This window comes from Typopeltis vanoorti, chromosome 6 (genome assembly GCF_054136105.1).
Source record: "Typopeltis vanoorti isolate ZY-2024b chromosome 6, IOZ_Tvanoo_1.0, whole genome shotgun sequence".
Lineage (NCBI taxonomy): Eukaryota > Metazoa > Arthropoda > Arachnida > Uropygi > Thelyphonidae > Typopeltis > Typopeltis vanoorti.
Window position 1 is genome coordinate 56,954,037 of NC_143554.1, and position 24,094 is coordinate 56,978,130.

General features: G+C 36.2%; 1 protein-coding gene across 3 annotated transcripts in view; it reads right to left on the reverse strand.

Moving 5' to 3' along the window:
• The window catches only part of Rpp25 (ribonuclease P protein subunit Rpp25), a 148,709-nt gene that overhangs the window by 55,464 nt on the left and 69,151 nt on the right, over positions 1 to 24,094 (reverse strand). For all 3 annotated transcript variants that reach the window (XM_090394839.1, XM_090394838.1, XM_090394840.1), the window contains exon 3: positions 21,831 to 21,923. In XM_090394839.1, coding sequence (XP_090250965.1) covers positions 21,831 to 21,923 — 93 coding nt within the window. The remainder of the gene's footprint in view (positions 1 to 21,830; positions 21,924 to 24,094) is intronic.

Consider the following 24,094-nt stretch of genomic DNA (forward strand, 5'->3'; position numbering starts at 1 on the left):
ACATCTGGTACTTTTGCCACCTCATGGTGAAAGCAAAGTACTTTCTGTCCTCCTTCCTCAAGGGAATCTGAAAATATCCAGAGTTTAATTCCAATTTTGAGAAGAGTTTAGCTCCTCCCAGGCCAACCAGTAGATCCTCTATCCTACAGACAGGGAAGTCGATGGGCTTGGTGATTTTATTAATTTCCCTCAAGTCGAGAACAAATCTCAGTTTGCCATTTTAGGATTTTCCACTAAGATGAAAGGACTATTCCATCTCAAATTGGATCTCTCAATTATGCCAGCTTTCTCATATTCTAAGAACATTTTCTTAAGTCCCTCTGTGTGTCTGAGGGGTGTCTGATACTGTTTAACATGTATAGGCACATCAGATGTAATCTGGACTGAAGGTTGCACCCTATCTGTGCAAGAGAGAGAGCTGATCTCTCCATGAATACTCGGGGGAAATGGTTGAACACATTCCCGAAAAATTCCTCTATATATTCCCCTTCCAAGGCAGACTCTGCATGCTTAATAGCATCCTGGATCAGTTTCTTTCTCCACAAATTCGTATCACCTTCACATGCATTTAATTGCATGCCCATGGCCTCATTCAACCCACTGACACCCCCCTTTTCTCCGTTGAGTCTGTATTCCTTCTCACATAAGGACAGAGACATGGTTCTAAAGTCACATGTGAACTTGTTTTTCTCTAAGATATCAAGGCCCAGTATGACCTGATCCCCAGGTCACATAGTCTGGTGAAGACATCTGGGGCAGAATTTCAGAAGGCTTTGACCAATCATAGAGGAATCACTGAAACATGGTCTCCTGTGTCCAGGAGAAACTTACAAGGGATCCCTTGTACATGGCCCTCCAATAAGGACAAAGGTAGCCTCCCTCCGACTTCTGCCACAGAAGCAGTTTGCATCCTATACTCTTCCAGACCGGGCAAGTGGGACGAGTTTTTGCTATGGTCCCTGAGCTGTGTGAGAGTTTCTGGAAAGCCGTCCCTCAGCTCTAATTCTCTTGCTAATTCAGCTCTGTATTGGGAGGCTCTGCTCAGTTCCTCCAGCATTTTCTCCTTCTCCAAAGCTAGCGTTAAACAACCATCAAGATTGATGGCCTTCTTCTTGAACACTATGTCTCTCAATTCATCACGCAGTCCTATCTTAAATTGCTGAAATGCTACCCATTTTAAATGATCATGCTCGTCAGAGGTTGATGTTCTTCCCGAGCCTGAGATGGAAAGCAACCTGTTATAATAACTGGATACCTCCTCATCGTCTCCCTGTATGCATTTATACATTTCTAGCATCATTCTAGGGACTCTTCCATGCGTTCCCTTCGGGAGGGGGGGGGGGAGAACGTAGGAACTCCAAGGCTTTCCCCTCGCAAACTATTGCAGAGCAAAATCAATAAATGAAACTCAGGCCATCCCCCTCCTTAAATCCTCTATGTAGTCAAAGAAGGTGAAGGGATCATCAGATTGCTCTCCAGAGAACTGGGGAAATATTATTTGTGGGCTTATATGCCAAAAGAATTCACAATTACTTGTCCCTGATAGCGTGGGGGGGGGGAGGGCTAATACCTTCAGAGATACTTGGTACAGACATACTTGCATTTAGTTTATAATCTATACAATCAATTACTAACAAAATGTTGTTGCCTGATAAGAGGTCAATACCTACTCTTGTGATTCCCAATAAAAATTATAAATTTATCTTAGCTTTAGGGGGCTTAATCACATCCTGTCGACTGCGCCATTTATGTTGCGTCGTTATTTATGCAAATTATCTTTATTAAGCACCTTCCAACTTCACAAACCACTTTACTCTAAGCACAACTCTGGATTTTGGTTTTATCTCCTTTTCAAGCATAAACACATTTATTTAGTTTAATGACTGAGCCAGCTTATGCCCTATGATAATAAATTATACCATTCAGGGAGATACTTCCAATAATCCAGATTTGTAACTACCCGTTAACTCTCCTGGTCAGTTGCGGCTAAAAATATCTCACTTTAACTCTACCCTCCCACGACAAGTATGTATTTTTAGAGCGGTGAGTTGATATTCTTAATCAGGCAAGACTCAGTTTAGAAAAAGAATACACGGCTATTACACAATATGAATACACATTAATTAATTACAAAACTCACACTACTAAAGATTGCAATCTTACATGAATATTAAATAAAAAATACTAATTTCATTCAGGGTTATCCCAGAACCAATAATATCTCATTTTGGCAAACTGCCTAATACTTATGTTATCTAATACATTTCACACAACTCTTTCTGTCTCTGCACTGTATGAGACTCCTCTTAACAACTTCAAATTCAGGCTTGAGCCTAATAGAACAATTCCTTGAAAGTCACCAGTCTATATAGTTTGCCTTATCTAGTCTCTCTCTTGTATTACAATTTCTTCATTCACTCACAGGCTTCCAAAACATATATCATGAAACTTTTACATTACCTTCACATGGCTTTGAATGGGTTTGCTAGCTCTGATACTATCGTGAAAGAACCTGAGGCTTGCTTCTTTGTTATGTACAACGTGCGGTGTGTTGTATCTGCAACGTGGCTATCCTCGACACGCACATTGGCTATCTTCGTTATCTTAGGATTTCACGGGAACTTCGACAACTCAGTGCCCGCTTATAATGAAAGCGGTGGCTGCGTCGTGCTGGAAACTCCATCCGTAGATTCAGGAACTGCCCGATTCAAATCTCCCGCTGCCACGCATCTTAGCCTGCCGTTCAGCCCGGAACCAGCTACCTGGACTTTCTCCTCTCGACCACGAGATCTCAGAAAAAAAGCCTTGTTCCTCCTTGTGCAATTCCTTATATCTTGCTTCACACAAGTCCCCCTATCCTCGTCTGAAACACCTTGTGCGGCGCTATGTTAGTCTCGTACTCTGAATGATGTCAGCACTTTTTTCTGCAGCAGGAAATCACATGACTGTTGTTAAGCACACCTGCTCCTAGTATCACAGCCTCGGACGCTTACACTAATACATACCAAACCTTTGGACCCATTCTTACATTTAGACGAGTCGAATATTTAAGTAAAATCTAGTTACACTTTACAATACTGAATCCTGATTTATAATTTCAAAAAAAACTTCTAAATAATACAATATACTTCCAAAATTGTTATGCATCTTTATAATTTTCTAAATTGATTCTTTCTAAATGTTGTATTTTATATACTTTAATATTTTACATTTTAACACTATATTATCTGTATTTTTACCAAAATGCAAGTATTTTCTGATGTGAACAATTTAATATGCTTAGGTGCCCTTGTTAAAATCTGTATGATCTCATGAAACGAAGTTACAAGATCATTCAGAGTTCAACAAAAGTTCCCCCCTCTGATAAAAATTTTGTTTTTCTCTTGTAACTAGTCTCCCCTTGACTTTTCTTACCCCCCCCTTAATTGGTTGATCACACCTACTTTCTGGACTCTCCCTCAGTCAATCTAGTGTGCTAAAGAAATATTGGGTGAATTGGAGGCACCTGGCCTTGCTTAGTTCCTTGTCGTTGCTTAGAGTTGATGCCCTAGATTCCCTCCACTTGTGAGCTCTGCCATTATCCTCCATTTTCCTTGGTACACTCAAGACTAGGCTTTGTGTGCTACAGCTCTCCACATCATAGGTTCCCTCACTCAAAGGATAAACCCTTGCTCCATGTCCAGATTGTGTCGATATTATCCCCTTTTTTCATTGTGATATCCCTTCCTGGCGATCTTGGATGAGTTTTGTCTTATCGAACCTTCCTTCTCAGGGCATTTTCCAGGTCTATAATACCTGTTAGGGGTCTCATCTTCCCCCGTCCTCTCTGATCCTTCTTTCTTCCTTCCTTCATTTAGTCTCTGACGTGGCTTCCAATTCTTCTGAGAAAACCCCCTTTCTTTCCCCACACACACTTTCCACAGAGTCACCCTGACAGACCAATTTTTCCGATCGTCTCTTACCAAATTTTTCCCCTTTTCTTCCCACAGAGCCTCGCTCCATGGGGACGAGGTTGCCTGGGTTCAGATCCTTATATGTTCTCACTTTGTTTGCTCGCTGGGAGCAAGACTGTGGTGGCTCACTCATCCTGGTCACCATATCATATACAATCTTGTTGTTGTTCACAAGATTCCTCAAGTACAAATCTATGTCGGGAAACCCCCGAGTTTACAAGGGTGTTCCTGAAATCGCTGGGAAAAGATGGCTCGAACCCATATAGTATTACCGCCGGGGCCTCCCTTATGGCTGTATGAAGAGCGGTTCGACATGCAAACAGAGCATGCTCTAGGAGGGCATCCCAACTTGAGACGTGCTCATCGGCTAGCTTAGAAAGAGCAAGCTTTAACGTCCTATTCAGCCGTTCGCACATGACATTCCCCTGAGGGTGGTAAGGTGTGGTGAATAGCTTCCTCACCTTCAACAATTTACATAACTGCAGCATCACTTCAGCCTTGAAATTAGAACCTTGATCAGTAAGGAGAGTCTGTGGGGTCCCATATCTCGAGATTATGAGCTTAAAAAACTCACAGGCCACAGTTTGGGCTGTTTGATCCTTTATTGCTACAGCTTCAGGATACCATGAGAACATATCCACAATTACCAAAATGTATTTGTTCTCATTCTTTGTGACTGGGAGGGGTCCCACAATATCCATGGCCAATGCTTGGAATGGGCAGCTATGTGTTGGGGTCGACTGGAGGGGGGGGGGGGGCTTTCCATGCATACCAGACTTCTTTTGGCACATGTGACAGGACAACACATATGCCTCAATGTCCCTCCTCATACCCTTCCAAAAATATCTGCTACGTATTCTGCCCAAGGTCATGTGTATTCCTTGATGGTCTGCAAGACTAGCATCGTGAAAAATATAGAGGATCCAAGGAACCATTTTCTCAAGTGCCACAATTTTATCCCTCCATCGTCCCACAGAATCTTGCTTGGACAGTAGGAGACCATCCGGATCAAGGTGCAAGGTATGAAAGAAAGACTTCTCATTGAGTGACCCCCCCCCCCCTCTTAACTAAATCATATAAATTTCCCTAAGTGGGATCCCTTTTCTGCTCCTCTATGATATGAACCTTATCCCATGTTTGTTGTTCGAGGGGGTGTGCCCTCCTTGCTCACGGTCACTGCCATCCTGGTGAGGGGTACAGAGTGACCTGGAGAGATAGTCAGCCACCACATTAGTGGAACCAGGGATGTATCGTATGTCCAAATTAAACTCTTGGATTTCCAAGGCCTACCTGATGATCCTTTGGTTCTTGTCCTTCATGGATGATATGAAGGACAGGGGCTTGTGGTAGGATCTCAAAATTATTTGTTGGCCTAGTAACATACACTTGAGCTTCCTCAAGGACAAAACTATTGAGAAAGGCCAGCGCCTTTCTCAATCACTGAGTAGTTGATTTCTGCCGTGGACAATCTGCGGCTGATGAAAGCAACGGGCCTGTATTGCTCTCCTTCCTTTTGCTCTACAACGGCAGCAATAGTGTCCATGGATGTGTCTGCTGACAGGTAGAATGTCTGACCTAGCTTGGGGTAAGTCAGCACTGGTGACTGAGTCAAGGCACAGTTTAGGAGTCGGTGGGCACGTTGCTGTTCCACCCCCACTCAAACTTCTTTCCTTTTTTTTAGTAAGCTTGATCAATGGATCCATTAGACTTGAGCATTCAGGAATAAATCTTCTATAAAAATTCGCCATGTCTAGGTACCTCCTAACTTGCTTTGTGTGTTGACGGAATCTTTGCATTCAATATTGCAGTTACATTTACCTGGGTAGGGTGTACACCACCCTCATTCACCACGTGGCCCAGGTATTCCACCTCTCTGAAAAAAAAACTGGCATTTTGAAAACTTTAGGGAAAGTCTGGCCTTGTCTAACCTATCCATCACCTCTGTTAATAGCTGGCAGTGCTCCTTAATGCAGGAAGAGTACACTATCAGGTCATCCTGGAAGCAGATCACCCCCTCCCCCAACATTTTAGATAGGATTGAGTTCATTAGACATTGAAAGCTCATTGCCGAGTTTCTAGCACCTTGAGGGAGGCAGCACATCTGGTACTTTTGCCACCTTGTGGTGAAAGCAAAGTATTTTCTGTCCTCCTTCCTCAAGGGGATCTAAAAATATCCAGAGTTTAAGTCAATTTTGAAAAGAGTTTAGCTCCTCCCAGGCCGACCAGTAGATCCTCTATCCTACAGACAGGGAAGTCGATGGGCTTGGTGATTTTATTAATTTCCCTCAAGTCGAGAACGAATCTCAGTCCGCCATTAGGCTTTTCCACTAAGATGAAAGGACTATTCCCACTATGCCCAATAGTGGATGGAATCAACTCTCCAACGTATTTACTGTCAAAATATCTAGCTAAAATTCTACAACAACACATCCATAATTCAGATACTTATATCAAAAACTCTACACATTTTATAGAAAAATTAAAAAACATCTCTATCTCTGAAAACGATATACTTGCCAGCCTTGATGTCACTTCATTGTTTAGCCACTGTCTATCTTCTAACTATTTCGTATGGAAGAAAACAATTAACCAGACTGACAATGGGCAGTCCCCTCTCACCCTCTTGTGCTGACTTATTTATGGAAGATCTTGAAAGTAAAATCTTATCTCAAATTAATCCAAAACCTAAGGCATGGTTCAGATTTGTTGATGACATCTTTATCATTTGGAACCACAAAAAGGAAGAGCTATTAGATTACCTAAACAGAATCAATATGTTCCACCATACTATTAGATTCACACTAGATCTTGAAAAGGACAAACAACTACCATTCCTAGACATCATAATTAAGAAAAATAAAATAACAGTGTCAACTTATCAGTTTATAGAAAACCAACCAGTACTGGATGTTATCTAAACTTTAGCTCATCGCACCACATCTCCCAAAAACTCAGCATCATTCACATGCTAAAGAAAAGAGCTATACAATTCACCACAGACCATAATGATCTACAAGAAGAATTAAATAAAATATCAAACGATCTACTCCTAAATGGCTACCCTAGAAGACTTGTTAACAAGATTCTCTTCTCTGATATACCACAAAGACAACGTGATGACACCCAATATATATCTACTATAACTATTCCATATGTTGGTGCCATCTCCAAAAAAATAGCTTGCCTCCTAAAACCACACAATATTAGAGTGACCTTCATGCCAGTTGAAACTATCCAGAAATTTCTAAGATCACCAAAAGATTCCAATCCTTTCTACAAACATGCAGGAGTTTATAACATCTTTTGTTCCTGTGGTCTAAGTTACATTGGTCAGACGTCTAGAAGCTTTGAAGTGAGACAAAAGGAACACATCAGCTATGTTAGAAACAACACACAAGATATTTCTGGCCTTTCTTCCCACTTCTCTACAACCAACCACATTACTGAATGGAATAAAAGTCTTATGCCATATATAGAAGAAAACTACCATTCCAGAATCTTCAAAGAAGCTGCTATAGTTGCCCATTCCACAAATAACCTCAACAAGAACCAAGGTTTAATCCTACCAAACATATGGAAGACTTTAATTAGAACAATAAACACACAAGAAATGAACTTCAGTGCAAACTACTAAATGCATCTCAACAAGTAACTCATCATTACTTTGAATCTGCACTCTGATTTTTAATTTTATGAATAGTCAGATGGCCACAATTCTTTAGTATGAACTATTACTAATAATTTCTCTTTTCTTTGTGTTTTAACTTGAAGTTACCTCTTTCCCTGGAAGATGTAAGTCAAACGACTTATGAAACTTGTCGGGTCTTTTATCAATTCACTGTGTTTTATATAGCTTATTATATAAAAAAATACAATCCAATTACCGGAATACACCATGTGAAGTAAATCATATATCCACGACATGTGTATTGTTTCACGCGCACTATTTTGTTATTGAAATAGAATTGCCAGTTAACGTTTAGCTTGTAATTTTCGTTTTCGTTGCTTTCCTGATTGTACCCTGATGAAGTCGACAGCATAAGCCGGCGAAACTAGTTGGTAATTAAAATAGTTATATATTTGATATAGTTATATATTGGATATAGTTATATATCCAATCTATTCCAAAAAATGGATGATAAAAGTTTGCCAACTGTCAAACAACTGACAATTGCTTTCACCTCAATCTCCTCAAAATAACAGATCAAGTCATCAACAATCTACTTCCAATATGGCTTTCACCACCCTACAGTTGATCTCTTAACCCACATCACCCGTTCCTTACCACTGGACATGTGCCACAGAAAGATTTGGAGGTACATATGCTCAGTGGTGAGCTATAAGGGACACGTGCGAGCCCTTTGTTAAATTTTTCTCAAATTTGCAAGCCCCTTGTTCTTCTTCTTTACTTTTTATTTAAAAAAAAAAAAAAAAAAAAAAAAAAAAAAAAAAAAAAAAAAAAACATAATTTTTTGAAATATATTAAGCCACAAAACTCATTCGGTAACCTAACAAAAATTAGTCTATTCGGCAATGTATAGATTATTTAGAATTATTGTTTCAACTCCTCTATAACGAAAGTTTGAAAATAAATATGCAATCGTATGGCAAAACCACTAGACAATCAGAAGGTTGCAAAACTGTCATCAGTGGGTTGTTCCACTGGACATTAGTTCTGTGTTCCTCAGTACATTGATGTTTTCTCCCTGTCTCCCTGGTGCAGGACACCAGAGTGTACAGAGGATTTGAAATTGGAAGTGATCACTATTTAGTCTTCAGCAGGATAAAATTGAATTTCATATTGAAAAGAATAACATGTAAGAAAGTTTTAAAGCGAATAAAAGTTGAGCAGCTCTCAGATGTAAACTGTAGACTAAAATACAGAAATATTATTGAAAAGAAAATGAAAGAGTTTGAGAACAGGAATCAAACCTTGGAGATTCAGTGGCAAACTCTGAAGGAAACATTGATTGATTCTGCCAGAGAGGCATGTGGTGAGGTTGTGTGCAAAGATAAAAAAATCAGAACTCCCTGGTGGACACAGGAAGTTAAAGAGGCAGTGAAGGAAAAGAAGAAAGCATATCAAAAGTTCCTGGCAAATAAGTCAGCTTTTACTCTTACAGAATACAGAGACAAATGTAAGAAAGCTAAACAGTGTGTAAAACTAGCTAAACAAAAGTCATGGGAGAACTTTGGCAAGAATATAGAAAATAAATATCAAGAAGGTGGCAAAATATTCTGGAGGTTGTTGAAGAAGCTTAGGAATGGAGGAAAGAGTGCTGTAAAAGGAATTAGAGATGATAAAGGTGAAATGAAAACAGGAGAAAAAGATATCCTTGAAGTATGGAGTAATTACTTTGAAAAACTGCTAAATGAAACAAGCAGTGATGACAGCACAGTGATAAAAAACACTGACCAGGCATGCAGTCAGGAATACATATCCATACTTGAAGTAGAAAAAGCCATCAAAGGCTTGAAATGTGGAAAGGCAGCAGGAGTAGATGATATTTGACCAGAAATGCTGAAGTATGGTGGTATAAGAGTCTTACAGTGGCTGCACTGCATAGTTCAGAAAGCCTGGACAGAGGGACGAATTCCCGATGATTGGAGTAGAGCTCTCATAGTACCCATATATAAAAAGGGAAATAAAACTGAATGTGAGAATTACAGAGGTATTTCCCTACTGAGTGTTCCTGGCAAGATCTATGCAAGTATACTTGAGAAACGGTTGAGAAGAATTGTGGAAGAAAAGCTTGGTGAAGAACAAGCTGGATTCAGGCCAAATAGAGGCTGTCAGGATCAGATCTTCACTTTACGACAAATAGTCGAGAAAGCATGGGAATATAACAAAGATCTGTATTTAAGTTTTGTCGATTTGGAAAAGGCATATGACAAGGTGCCAAGAGAGAAGCTATTCAATACGCTGCAGTTATATGGTGTCAATGGGGCATTATATCAAGCAATACTTAGTCTTTATTTGAGTTGTGAGTCAGCAGTTAGAATTGAAGGAAGTACAGGAAGATGGTTTAATGTTAAATCTGGTGTGAGACAAGGATGTACATTATCCCCTCTGTTATTCATTATCTATATGGATCACATTATGAAGGAATGTGGTATTAAACCTGATATCAAAATTGGAGATGTTAATGTCAGCTCCTTGCTTTATGCAGATGATGTTATACTTCTAAATAAATCCGCTACAAGTCTGCAAGATTCTCTGACTAAATTGAATTGTCATTGTAATAGATATGGTATGAAGATCAGCAATAAAAAGACAAAGACAATGAAAATAGGCAGAATCATTGAAAATGTCAACTGTGTTGTGAATGGAGAACCTGTGGAACAAGTAAAACATTTCAGCTACTTAGGCACAATTTTTACTGAAGATGGTAAACTAAATATAGAAATAGACAACAGAATCAGCAAAGCTGGTATCGTGGGAAGTCAATTGAATAAATTCATATGGAATAAGAAAGAAATTAGTCGGAACACTAAATTAGCTGTATACAAGACTGTGTTCAAACCAATTTTAACTTATGGATATGAGAGCTGGGTCAGAAGTAAAACACTTGACCAAAGACTAGAGACCGCAGATATGAGAGTCCTGAGAAAGATTAGAGGCGTGAACAGATGGCATCAATGGCAATATCATATTAAAAATGAGGATATTAGGAAACAATTTGACATTGTCAGCATCCAGGAATGTGTTAGCAGAGCTAATCTCAGATGGTATGGTCACTTAAATAGAATGGGAGAGAAAAGATTAGCAAAACAAGTGTTCTCTGCCAGGTTGGCAGGAAAACGACCCAGAGGAAGACCAAGATATAGGTGGATTGATACGGTACAAAGTGCCTTAGACGATAGAAATATAAGATCTGATAATGTTGGAGTCTTGACAAGTAACAGACTGATTTGGAGGAAAATTGTAGATAGGAAGTTAGTAATGATGTAATTTTTTCATGTAGTACTGTCATATCCTGTACACCCCTTGAGGGTACATGGCAGGAATTTGATGATGATGATGATAATAAATTTAAAAACTGTAGATTCAGCAAATTTTATTTTTATAATTGTAAAAGTATTTTTACCAGTGAAACATGAAAAGACGGGGAAATTTATTATATTACATTTTTTGGGGAAAAAAAATAATGAGAAGTGATTCTGCTGATTCTACTGCTGTTGAAAATGAAGTCGAAGATGAAGTTTGAAGATAATACGCACGTTGTTTCAATGAATATGCAACAAGTTGGAGGAGAAAAAGAAAATAATTTACCTGATTGCAAGAATGAGAAGCCAGCACCATATTTCAAAATGCAGTATAAGTGGTTAGAAGTTAAAAATGGTAAATTAGGATGTCGTGTTTGCTCAAAATATAAAAACTTAAGTGTTGAAGGAGAAAAAAGTTGTTTTATCAACAAAGGAATGGGTAAAAATGAAAATGGAACCAAATTGAAACACTACAGAACTCAAGAACCGCATGTTTGCGTAAAAAGTTATCCAAACATAATGAATCATTTGCTCATAATAAAATCATAAAAATAAATGAAGAATGTAGCATATCTATATTACCAAATTTAATTGACAAACTAAATGAAAGAGAAATTTCGATAACTTCAAAAATGCTTAATTCTGTTTATAGTTTGGTGAAGAGAAACCAACCAATGTCTGATTTGCCAGATTTAATTGAGCTCCAAATTAAAAATGGTATTGATCTAGGATTATCATTGAATTCTAGATTCTCATGAATTGGAACAGTTGAACATATTTCTAAACAAATAAAATTAGAAATATTCTCCAAAATAATAGAAAAAAAAATTAAAAAATTTCTATAATAGCAGATGAATCAATAATGTTGTCAATTCATCTGCTATTATAGAAAAAAAAAAGTGTTTTAGTTATTCACATACAAGTTGAGCTCACTGAATCATGTATGATTTTTGTAGATCTTGTAGAAAATACCACTGCTGAATGTATACATGCTACTTTAAATTCATATGGATTTTCTGATAGCAATTTAAAAAATCATCTCATTGCATTTTGTTCTGATGGAGATAGTGTAATGCCAGGAAACAAATCAGGTGTTGCAATCAAACTTCTACAAAAATTTCCCAACATTGTGATTTGGCATTGCGTAGCTCATCATTTACAATTAGCATTAGACGATTCGATAAAAAACATTAAAGAAATAAATCATTTTGAAATATTTATGGATAAATTAAAATACTTTTCATCATCAATCACCAAAACATCAATGAGAATTAAATACAATTGCAAAAGATCTTGGTATCGAATTTTAAAATTTTAAAGATCGGCCGTGTGTTTGAACCACGATGGGCAGCTTGCAGTTTATGAACGGCTCTTACTGTGTGGAGAAATTGCCCAGCTTTATGCAAGCATTTTGCGTCAAACAATAAATATAAGGACTTTTTAAACCAACTTCTCAATTTGAATTTTTAAAAGATATAGCATTAATGATTGATATCCTACAGGAATTATCATATCCATCAGAAGCTCTACAAAGTCGCAATATAAGTATTATAAAAGCTGACTCCTTAATCATGCGAACAATTAATGCAATTAATGATTTTAAAAATTCTGTAGGTTCTTGTGAATCTAAAATTGATACCATGTTAAAATCAAAACAATTTGAAGGAATAGGAATTGAAAGCAAAATCAGATTTCACAAACTACAGCAAGAAACATTACTAAACTCTCTTATGTCTTTAAAGGATAGATTAATGCAGCAAAGAAATTTTAAACTTAAAAATGAAAATTATGAGGATTTGGAAGATGAAGAACTCAAAAACGTTTTAAATGTATGTTATCCTGAAACATGGAGTATGGAAGAAGTTACGTGTCCATGATTAGAAGGGAAAAAAAAAAAGATATGATCTTTAAATTTTATTTTGAAATATGAAATTAAAATTAATGATTTTAGAGATTTAGTGGAAATGGCTTTGACTGGAAAGTTACAAAACGAAATTCCAGACCGGTGAAAAAATCCAAAGCAATTATGGCAACAACTGCAGTTTGCAGCGCTGAAGCCGAACGAGCTTTTAGTGCGATGAATAACATCATAACGATGAAGAGATCTTCTCTCACTATAAAACATATTTCGGATTTAATGACAATATGTATAAATGGGAAACCCTTGAATGAATTTAATCCGAATCCCTATGTCAAATCTTTTCTAGAAAATCATCGCTCGGCTATAGATCCTCGCAGAAGAATACAAGACGTGAAGGAGGAAATAAAGTGTGGCAGCTGTTGTCATAAGTATTTCCTTAAAGTAATTGTTTGTAAATGTTAACCTCTAAAGGAGAGAGTTTTTTCTGGGTAAATGTGCACCAGTGAGTTTTTTTTTTTTTTTTAATGTAAAATCGTCTCATAGTTTCGAAAGTGATTTTATTAAATAAAATATTACAGTTACTGTTACTACCATTTTACAAATAAGAATTCACTTTTGGTAGTCTCATATAAATAAATAGGACTATAAAATAATGTCCCTTGATTGGTACCGTTGATTATCACTTGAAGTATAAATACAAAAGAGAAATATAACGTATTTCAATATTATTGTGTTTAGATAATATTAATGTATTATTTATAGATTGTTTGTCATAAAAACTTCCATCGCAAACGAAACAAATTTATTTTGTTTATAAACATCCCACGAACATCCATTAGCGTTCACAACATTCCGCACTGGGAATAGAAGTTTGCGATTGTCTCTGGAAATACTAGTGGTGGCGGTCAGCGATAAATGGCATTGGTGTAGTTTTTTTTTTTTTTTCCCTTGACGATGCGAACCCTTTGTTAAAATTTCCATAGCTCACCACTGCATATGCTGTTGTTGCTTTTGATATTTTCAGAGTATCTCATCATGTCTGGCAGCAAGCCTCCTCAGTAAATTGCTGTCTGTCCGTCTATCTTCCATCCTATATAATTGGGTAGCCAACTTTCTTTCCAGTTGTTCACTGCATGCTACTGAGGATAGCTCAAACTTCACTACCACTGCAGGAGTGCCTCAGCGTTCTGTTCCATCACTTACTACTTTTCTATTATACATAAATGACCTACTTTCAATCATCAGTAATCCTATCTATAGCTTTGCTGATCTCAGTACATGCCATTCATCCTACTCACATCTCAATGCATAAACATCCCAAGTTCCAAAATTCTTGGAAACAAGTGCTTTAATATTACCTGAACGCAGTCTTGCCTATTTTTTTTTTTTTTGTTGTTGTTTGTTTTTTCCTTGCAAAAGTGATCTCAGCTGACCAACCCTTACCCTCAATAATACACAAAAGGAAAAGATAATAATATTCCTAGCATTTGCCTCAGCCTTAAGGAACTACCCAAACCTCAACAGGTTTAGTTGCATGAAACTGTCCTAAATTTGGGAAGCACTCATCTTCCAAACTTCCATCCAACAGCCAAGACCACTCATTATCCCACTAGGAGGTACTACCTAGGATTTAGGCTCAACTTTGGTTGCCATGCTTCAGCCTCATTTACCCAATGCCTGTGTGCACATATACTGTACTGTGTTCCCTGATGATGGCAATCTGACTTTGCCAAATATCAGGAAAAACCCTTCTACTAGAATCACTCACTAGTTTCTTTGGTCTCTAAAAAATAGGCATACTTTTCCATTCAAGATGCTGCTTTTCACCCATCTAATTACTAACTCTGTACACAAATCCCAAATCCACTCATCTAAAAAACACCGTTCAGTTTTAATGATGATGTCCAGGGCAAACGATTCAGCTGATAAATAAACCCATCATTGATGACTCACTTCAACCACTAATGCATAAATGCACTGTTTCAGCTCCGGCTTTTTTTAATTTTTTATTAGGCACTTCCATGGATACTGCTCCAATGAACTGGCACTCATCATTCCCGTTTCTTTTTGCTAGTCCTTTTAAGAGCAGCAGCTACCCAACATCTCTTTTCAGTCACTATAGATGCATGGAACCTGCTTCTCCTCTTCCTCATTATAATCTAATTCTGTTCTCTGGAATTTGGAACAGAACAGAATAGCCTTCCTCATGAAATGTTTCCCAACAACTACAACCTCAAACTCTTCAGAAAAATGTTAATGTTTCTTCTTGCCCAGTGCTCACATGCACCCAAAACATGGCATTGAGCAACTTAGTACAGGTTCTTCTACTTATATATAGGACTGATAAATACACATGTACACACACTTCAGTCAAAAACTAAATAAAAACTTTAAGGACATTTCACACATTATACATTGCATTAACTTTTATGAAATTCTTGCAATCAGTGTAAAACTTTGCATTACATGAATTTTCATTGTCGCATACTAAAAACATGACTTTGAAGCATGTAAACTCGCAAAATCAATAGACAGAATTCCTGCTTATCTTCTATACTGTCATCTTGAATATCAGATTTTGCACTATTGTCATTTCTTTTTACAACCATCCTTCCAAGATTTCTAATGCATTTTTGTAATGTAAATTTACGTATGAATTTTTATGAATATCACATTACATTTTGTAACACTGAATTATGTAAATAATTAGAGGTTCACATTTTATCAATCCAATAACTTTGTCAATTTGATCATATCAACAGGAATGGGGGGAAAATAATATTCTGTTAGAGCTCATTAAAATGTAATATTAATTTTAAGAGAATTGAACATTGTTTAATTTTTTCATTACCATTATTAAATAAATTAACATATACTGTGATATTATGATGATCTGGTTGACTGTATGCTGTACCCAAAATGTTGTAGCTTTGAATCTCATGGTTACATGGATGTTACTGAGTATTTAGGTGGTAGATAATTTCTTTTGCCTGGAATATCACCACTGCCCTATGTCTTTGGAGTAGAGATTCCAGATTATCTATCCCTTATATCATTCATGATACAAACATACTATAGGTTTATAACTTTTGGTGAGTAAGATTCACATAAAAATTAAAAAAGTAAGCAACTTAGTCTGTAGAAAGTGCAATTGGCTAGATTTTTTTCTTTTATTACTTTGTAGTCTGCTTAATTTAGTAAGATTATTTTACCAAATACCAAACACACTGAAGGAACTTTTTTGTAAAGAGCATGGAAATAACAAGATCACAGCCATAATGATTTCAAGTTATATACATTTACATACAACTGTTCACTTTTATAATGAGCATACTACATGTATATAACATACAAAATTTGGTAACTATACAAGCATTATTAATTGTTCAGGTAGTTTTTGGAATACCCATTTCTTGGGAAAAAACCATCTACATCAGATTACAGGCTGGTTTATAACCTAATCTTGCACTTGGGAACCATTCCAAAACACTGCCAGGACTGTAAAATCAGTTAAAAATAAACCCTTTCATCTGAAACATGTCTACTAAAAGAAAGTGTCTCTTGGTTCACAAAAGAGTCAAAATTATTCCTGAGTTAGAATGTCCTCATCAATAGTATCAACAAATAAAGATGTTTACATATTGGAACTAAAATATAACATAACTGAAACAAAAAAAAACAATTTAGAAAGTGCAAGCTTACAAAGGGAGGTGGGGGGGGGCTGAAAGGTTTTGATAAATACCTAGAACAAAAATGATATTAAAGCAACTGATATAACCACAAGAAAGAACATATCTTAAAATCCTTTAATCTCAATGTTCCATCAACTTGTAATAATTTGTTATTTTTCTTTTAGGATATATAAGAACACATGTCAATTCCTTCATGGTGATTATCACAACTTTTCAGCACAACCATGTACAAATGTAAATGAAGCATTGCTTCCATGTATCGAGGCTTAAGTGCTGCGAGGACATCATCGTGGAGGTTTAATGGAATATTTTCAGCACTGGTAAAGGATAAAAACTAATTTTAATGTTTTCAATATTTCATCTCATTCACTGAGACATCTTCAGGGATTACAAATAACTTTTGTAACAACACACTCAAATACAATACAATACTAAGTGAAACATGTGGGTGACTCTAAAGTCCTATCTAGGCGGTGTGCCCTCTATGGAAAATTATAGGTGGCCTAGGATGTAAAGTGCAATCTGTGATAAATAACGTTTCCCAAATTTTGGAAAGTTCTATGCAACCGTATTTATTTAAATTCAGTTGATTTCTGAGTGTCGCTGCAGATTCTATAAACTGTCTTTCCTTTTTGAATTTACTATGGTGGAGCATAGTGGTGTTTCTCCAGGAGATCCTGTGGGTTGTATCCAAAACATGGTCTACAAGGCCAGATTGACCATAGTTGTGATTGCAGATATCTAAACAGATGGTTGCTGATCTGCCTGTCTGTCTGAAGTAAGCCAACTTGCAGGAAGAGGGTACTCTATATACTCCAGGCATTGAGAGAGGAGGGGGGCTGATCTTTGGTGGAACGAATAAGAGAAGTAAGTTTACAGTGGGGGCTTAAACGCTGCGTAGAGGTTGTCCTTTTTTAAGGGCCTGGCTATTTTTTCTGATGTGCCATGGAGGTAGGATATGGTGATGGAATTTCTGAATAGACGACTGGGGAATGGGAGAGGAACTGATTTTTTTTTTTTTTTTTTTTTTTTAATTCTGTGATCGCTGTAGCTATTGAAAAGGAAGGTGTTGTGCCCTTCCTTTTCAATAGCTACTGAACTCAACAATGTGGTTGAGTTCAGTTGAAAGGGAGGTTCCACTGGAACAAAGCTTGAGGGCTCTATTGGGTTAGAGTTTTAATAATGCCATATTGTTGAGAGTGGTGGTGGTGGGAGAGTTTGTGAATGTATCTGCCTGTGTGATTTGGTTTTTCTATATACAGAGTAGGAAAGGTTACCATTAGGAAGGTTTGTTACTAAGGTATCTAAGGAAAGGAGAGGGAAAGAACTAGTCAAAATCCAGCACTTCTTTGTGTAGCGAACCATTAAAGCAATGCTTCATGTTGGAGGTTTAATGGAATATTTTCAGCACTGGGAAAAGATTAAAACTAATTTTAATGCTTCCAATATTTCATCTCAGTAAACTATTGTTATTTTCCTTTTACATCATAAACTGGATTCTTGGATGCAGACTATTGAGGTGACTGAGGAAGGAGTCTAATGTGTCAGGGCCATGAGGCCAATAGAGAACAGATCATCTACATATCTTAGCCAGATAGAAGCTTTGAGAGGGATTTAGTCTATGGCTTGTTTTTCAAAATTTTCCATGTAAAAACTGGCAAAAGGAAGTGGGGGTGGGGCCCATAGCAGTTCTCTCTCTCTCTCTCTCTCTCTACCTGTTAGTAGATTTTACTCTTTCAAGAAAAATAACCAGAATTGATGGCAAAGGAAAAGAGCTCTAAGATATCAGAAGGAAAAACGTTTTTTAAGTGTGTTAAGGTGTCATTTAAGGGAATATTGTTAAACAATGAGGTGATGTCAAAGCTTATCAATATGTCTATATTATTTAATGTTAGATTTTCAATTAAGATTTTAAAATGGGTAGATTTATTTTTTTTTCATAACTTGCTTCAGACAGACAGGCAGATCAACAACCATCCGTTTAGAAGAACACAAATCGTAGATCTACAATCATGACTATGGTCAATCTGGCCTTGCAGACCATGTTTTTGATACAACCCACAGGATCTCCTGAAGAAAAACCACTATGCTCCACCTTAGTAAATTCAAAAAGGAAAGACTGTTTATAGAATCTGCAGCAGCACTCAGAAATCAACAGAATTTACATAAATACGGTTGCATAAAACTTCCCAAAATTTGGGAAACGTTAATTATCAGAGATTGAACGTTACATCCTAGGCCACCTACAAATGCCCATAGAGGGCAAACCGTTTATATATTTATAACCACAATAAAACCCAGTTTATTTTATTTTTAAATTGAAAAAAAAAAAAAAAAAAAAAACTTACTTATAGTGGTTTGTGCATATATGAAGAATATTATTTTTTGAGGGGGGGGGGGGGAAGAGGGAAAGAACTAATCGAAATACAGAACTTCTTTGTGTAGTGAACCATTGAAGCAATGCTTCATGTTGGAGGTTTAATAGAATATTCAGCACTGGGAAAGGATTAAAACTAATTTTAATGCTTCCAATATTTCATCTCATTCACTGAGACAACTTCAGGATTACAAATAATTTTTGTACCAACACACTCAAATACAATACAATACTAAGTGAAACACGTGGGTGACTCCAAAATCCTATCTAGGTGGTGCATCCTCTATGGGCATTTGTAGGTGGCTTAGGATGTAATCTCTGATAAATAATGTTTCTCAAATTTTGGAAAGTTTTATGCAACCGTATTTATTTAAATTCAGTTGATTTCTGAGTGCTGCTGAAGATTCTAAAAACAGTTTTTCATTTTTGAATTTACTATGGTGGGTGTAGTGGTTTTTCTCATGGGTTGTATCCAAAACATGGTTTGCAAGGCCAGATTGACCATAGTCGAGATTACATGTATGATTTGTGTTCTTCTAAACGGATGGCTGTTGATCTACCTGTCTGTCCGAAGCAAGTTGTATCAGTGATGAACCACCTTGCTACAAACTGTCAAAGCAGCTGGCTAACTCTCATCCCCCCCCCCACACACACACACACGCACTCTTGTTTAAAAAAAAACCTACCCATTTTAAAATCTTAATTGAACATCTAACATTAAATAATACAGACATGTTGATCAGCTTTGACATCACCTCATTGTTTAAAAATATTCCCTTAAATGACACCTTAACACTCTTAAAAAACGTTTTTCCTTCTGATATCTTAGAGCTCTTTTCCTTTGCCATCAATTCTGGTTATTTCTTGGAAGAGCAAAATCTACAAACAGATAGAGGGAACTGCTATGATTCTCCCCCCCCCCAGTTCCTTTTGCCAATTTTTACATGGAAAATTTTGAAAAACAAGCCATAGACTCAATCCCTCTCAAACCTACTATCTGGATAAGATATGTACATTATCTGTTTCCTATTTGGAAGAGAGTCTAATGTGTCTCCTTCCTCAATCACCTCAATAGCCTGCATCCAAAAATCCAGTTTATGATGGAGATGGAAAATAACAATAGTTTACCCTTCCTAGACACCTTAGTCACACGTCTTCCTAATGGTAACCTTTCCTTCTCTCTATATAAAAAAAACCAACTCACACAGGAAGATATATTCACAAACTCTCCCACCACCACCAACCCCTCTCAACAATATGGCATTATTAAAACTCTAACCAACAGAGCTCACAAGCTTTGTTCCAGTGGAACCTCCCTTTCAACTGAACTCAACCACATACACATCTTCAATGGCTACAGCGATCACAGAATTAAAAAAAAAAAACGGTTCCTCTCCCATTCCCAGGTCATCTATTCAGAAATTCCATCACCATACCCTACCTCCATGACACATCAGAAAAAATAGCCAAGCCATTAAAAAAGGACAACCTCCACACAGCGTTTAAGCCCCCACCGTAAACTTACTACCCTTATTCATTCCACCAAAGATCAGCCCCCCCCCCCCTCCTCTCTCAAGTCTGGAGTATATAGAGTACCCTCTTCCTGCAAGTTGGCTTACTTCAGACAGACAGGCAGATCAGCAACCATCTGTTTAGAAGAATACGAATCACAATATATCTGCAATCACAACTATGGTCAATCTGGTCTTGCAGACCATGTTTTGGATACAACCCACAGGATCTCCTGGAGAAAAACCACTATGCTCCACCATAGCAAATTCAAAAAGGAAAGACTGTTTATAGAATCTGCAGCGACACTCAGAAATCAACTGAATTTAAATAAATACGGTTGCATAAAACTTTCCAAAATTTGGTAAACGTTATTTATCAGTGATTGCACATTACATCCAAGGGCACCTACAAATGCCCATAGAGGGGTGCATTTGTAGGTGGCCTTTGGCCTTTAGAGTCTAGATAGGACTTTAGAGTCACCCACGTGTTTCACTTAGTATTGTATTGTATTTGAGTGTATTATTACAAAAGTTATTTGTAATCCCTGAAGATGTCTCAGTGAATGAGATGAAATATTTGAAGCATTAAAATTAGTTTTAATCCTTTTTCTCAGTGCTGAAAATATTCCATTAAACCTCCAACATGAAGCATTGCTTCAATGGTTCACTACACAAAGAAGTGCTGGATTCAGATTCCTCTCCTCCCCCTCAAAAAAGAATATTCTTCATACATGCACAAAACGACTAAGTTTTTTCAATTTAAAAATAAAATAAACTGGGTTTTATTGTGGTTATAAATATATCGAAACTGACTAGTTTTGCCACTAATACTTGTGGCTTCTCAATAGATAGTACAATCGTGATCAAGTTGAAAAATTTGCTAAACAACTTGGATGCTATGATTTGTATGCAACAATAGTTGCCCAGATAACTGAAATCGTATTATTAATTAGTACTGTTTATCATTATGGAGAAATAAACTGCATTTAATATTAAGTGTATGGTTTTAACATTACAGACAAATGAATTGTGTTTAATATTAAGTGCACTGTAGTTTATACAAGCATACTCATACAAATAATATCTAGGTATGTAATTATATTTTTTTTCTCTCACTAATTTTTTTTTTTTTTTTTGAATCTATGTTTTACCAAGTCACTCAGAATTAAAAAAAAAAAAAAAAAAATAGGGGTAGATTTAACTTACTGATGTAGTGGGTAATGGTTATAATAAGGAAATGTTGATTCCCTAGTGCTCATTATAACCAAATTCGACTGTATTTAAATATATGGGAACTTATTCTGTACATCACTGTTCCTATAGCTCAATATAACTTTTTCATCATGAGTTAAATATCTTTAATTTCCCATATGGTTTTTCAGGAATCATTTCACAATAAGTTAGATGCACTTATGCAGTAAAACAAATACATCTATAATAAAAACTTACTTTAAATTTCCGTTTCATTATCTCCACACAAGTAATTGTTTTATTGATGGCATTGCCTGTGCTTGAAAAAATAATGTGTCTTTTACTATCATCCTATACAGAATAAAGTGTATACAATTAAAAAGCACTACCATTTAAGTATTATAAAGCAAGATAAAGAAAAATCTAATATTATTAATTAACACATTTCAATTTAATTTATTATTATATTGTTACAGAATAAACAACACACATTAAATTCTATTAAAACTGATTCAACTTTAAAAATCTTGAAGTCTGTCAGTGAGAAGTTTAATAATAATCAGTGAGAAGAGAATAATAAATCATTCTGACTAAGAATAACTACATAAGTGGACACAGTTACAAAAAAATTGAAGCAGAAGACTTGTGGAAAAATATTTAAAGAATGTAAAATTTTATCTTAGTATCAAAACATCTTCAGTTTCGATACTAAAATATTGTAACTAATGTTGTAACTGTAATTGATATTGTAACTTTTGTTACAATACTAGTAACAAAAGAATTCAAAAAAAAAAAAAAAAAACATCATAGCTAAAGTAAAACAATAAAACTGGCAATAAAATCCCTAATTAAACTAATTACTTACTACCCCTCTCATTTAAACCTATCAAGCAAATAAAATTGATAATGTCAAGTTGAGATGAAGAATTAAATAAAAAAAAATTGATCATCCTCCTAGATATGGTTTCCCAAAAGATCCACAAACCTAACATTCCTTTAAGACCTATTGTCAACTGTACCAGGTGTCTCACACATAAAGTTCTAGGCAATGATAACAAAGTCAAAACTTCTAAGTACTGTCAACTTGACTATCTATCAAAAGATATATTTTGGTGATTACACCACATTTTTTATTATTCGGTTATACAAAATACTGAAATAATAGTTCCCGACAAGTTTCGTAAATCGTAGGATTTACATCTTCGGGGGATAAATAGTATGACAAAGTTTAAACAAGATTTGTAAGACAGACAGGAAGATCTGGAGAAATATGCATGGCTGAACACCAAAAAGACGTACAATACAAAAGAGAACAAAAAAAATGGGTCTTGCTTTCCATACCACTTCCACTGGACACGATGTACCCTGGCAAAAAACGACGATGTCATACATAGAAAACAACAGTTATATAAGAAAATTTAAAGAAGCTGCTAATATGCTAAAAAATCTAACCCAATGCAATAAAAGTCAAGGTTTAATTCTCCATCAAGTGTGGTCAGCTCTAATAAAAAATCTACTTCAATCTGAGCTCTGACTGTATGAACGAGAACAAGAACACGTGACATCGTCCAGTATTGTTCAACGTCAATAACGTTTTATATCTGCATTCTGTTATTTGAGTTTTATGAATAGCCAGACGGTTATGATTTGTATTTATTAATTCTCTTGTTTAAACTTTAAGTTATACTATTTACCCCCTGAAGATGTAAATCCTATGATTTACGAAACTTGTCAGGAACTATTATTTCAGTATTTTGTATAACTGAATAATAAAAAATGTGGTGTAATCACCAAAATATATCTTTTGGACCAATTAGCCACAGAAGTCCACGCCTGCAATTGACTATCTATTTTGCCCATCATCAAAAAGATATCAAAATCAAAGACCAATATCAAAAGACGTGCAAAATATGACATCATCATGTTCGGATATCAATACGTGATTATGGAAGTTTTGAGAGACGCACGCACACATGTACAACGAAAGTCCAGGCCATTACAAGCCGAATCGTTGAGAATGATTTTGTCTTAAGTTTATCAGAAAGGTTACTTGTATGTCTGAGGGTTCTCAATCTTCTCCTACCTGGGATCCACCACCATGAGAAGTATTGTGTCGATCGTCAGAACGTCTTACTTGGAAGAAACTACACATTACTGCCATGTTAAAGATCCTAGAGGATATAGAATAATTGACGATCGAACAAAGAAATTTGGCAGAGGTCAAAAACGAGCCAGTAGAAGGAAAGAAAGACAAAAAAGGAGCATCATGTAGAAAAAAGATTCATGTAAAGGCAGTGCTGAATGAGAATTCTAAGTACACCTAAACCTCTTTTTACGTGATAGATACGTTCCTAAAAATTACGCATAAATAGAATTTGCGTAAAAAGAACTACTGACTCCATATAAAAAGTGAAGATTGGTTCCAAACCTGAAATATAAGCAAAATAATGAAAAAAAAACAAACATTAAATTCGTCAGGATCATAAGATTTTAATTTACATTTAATGGAGAACACACATACA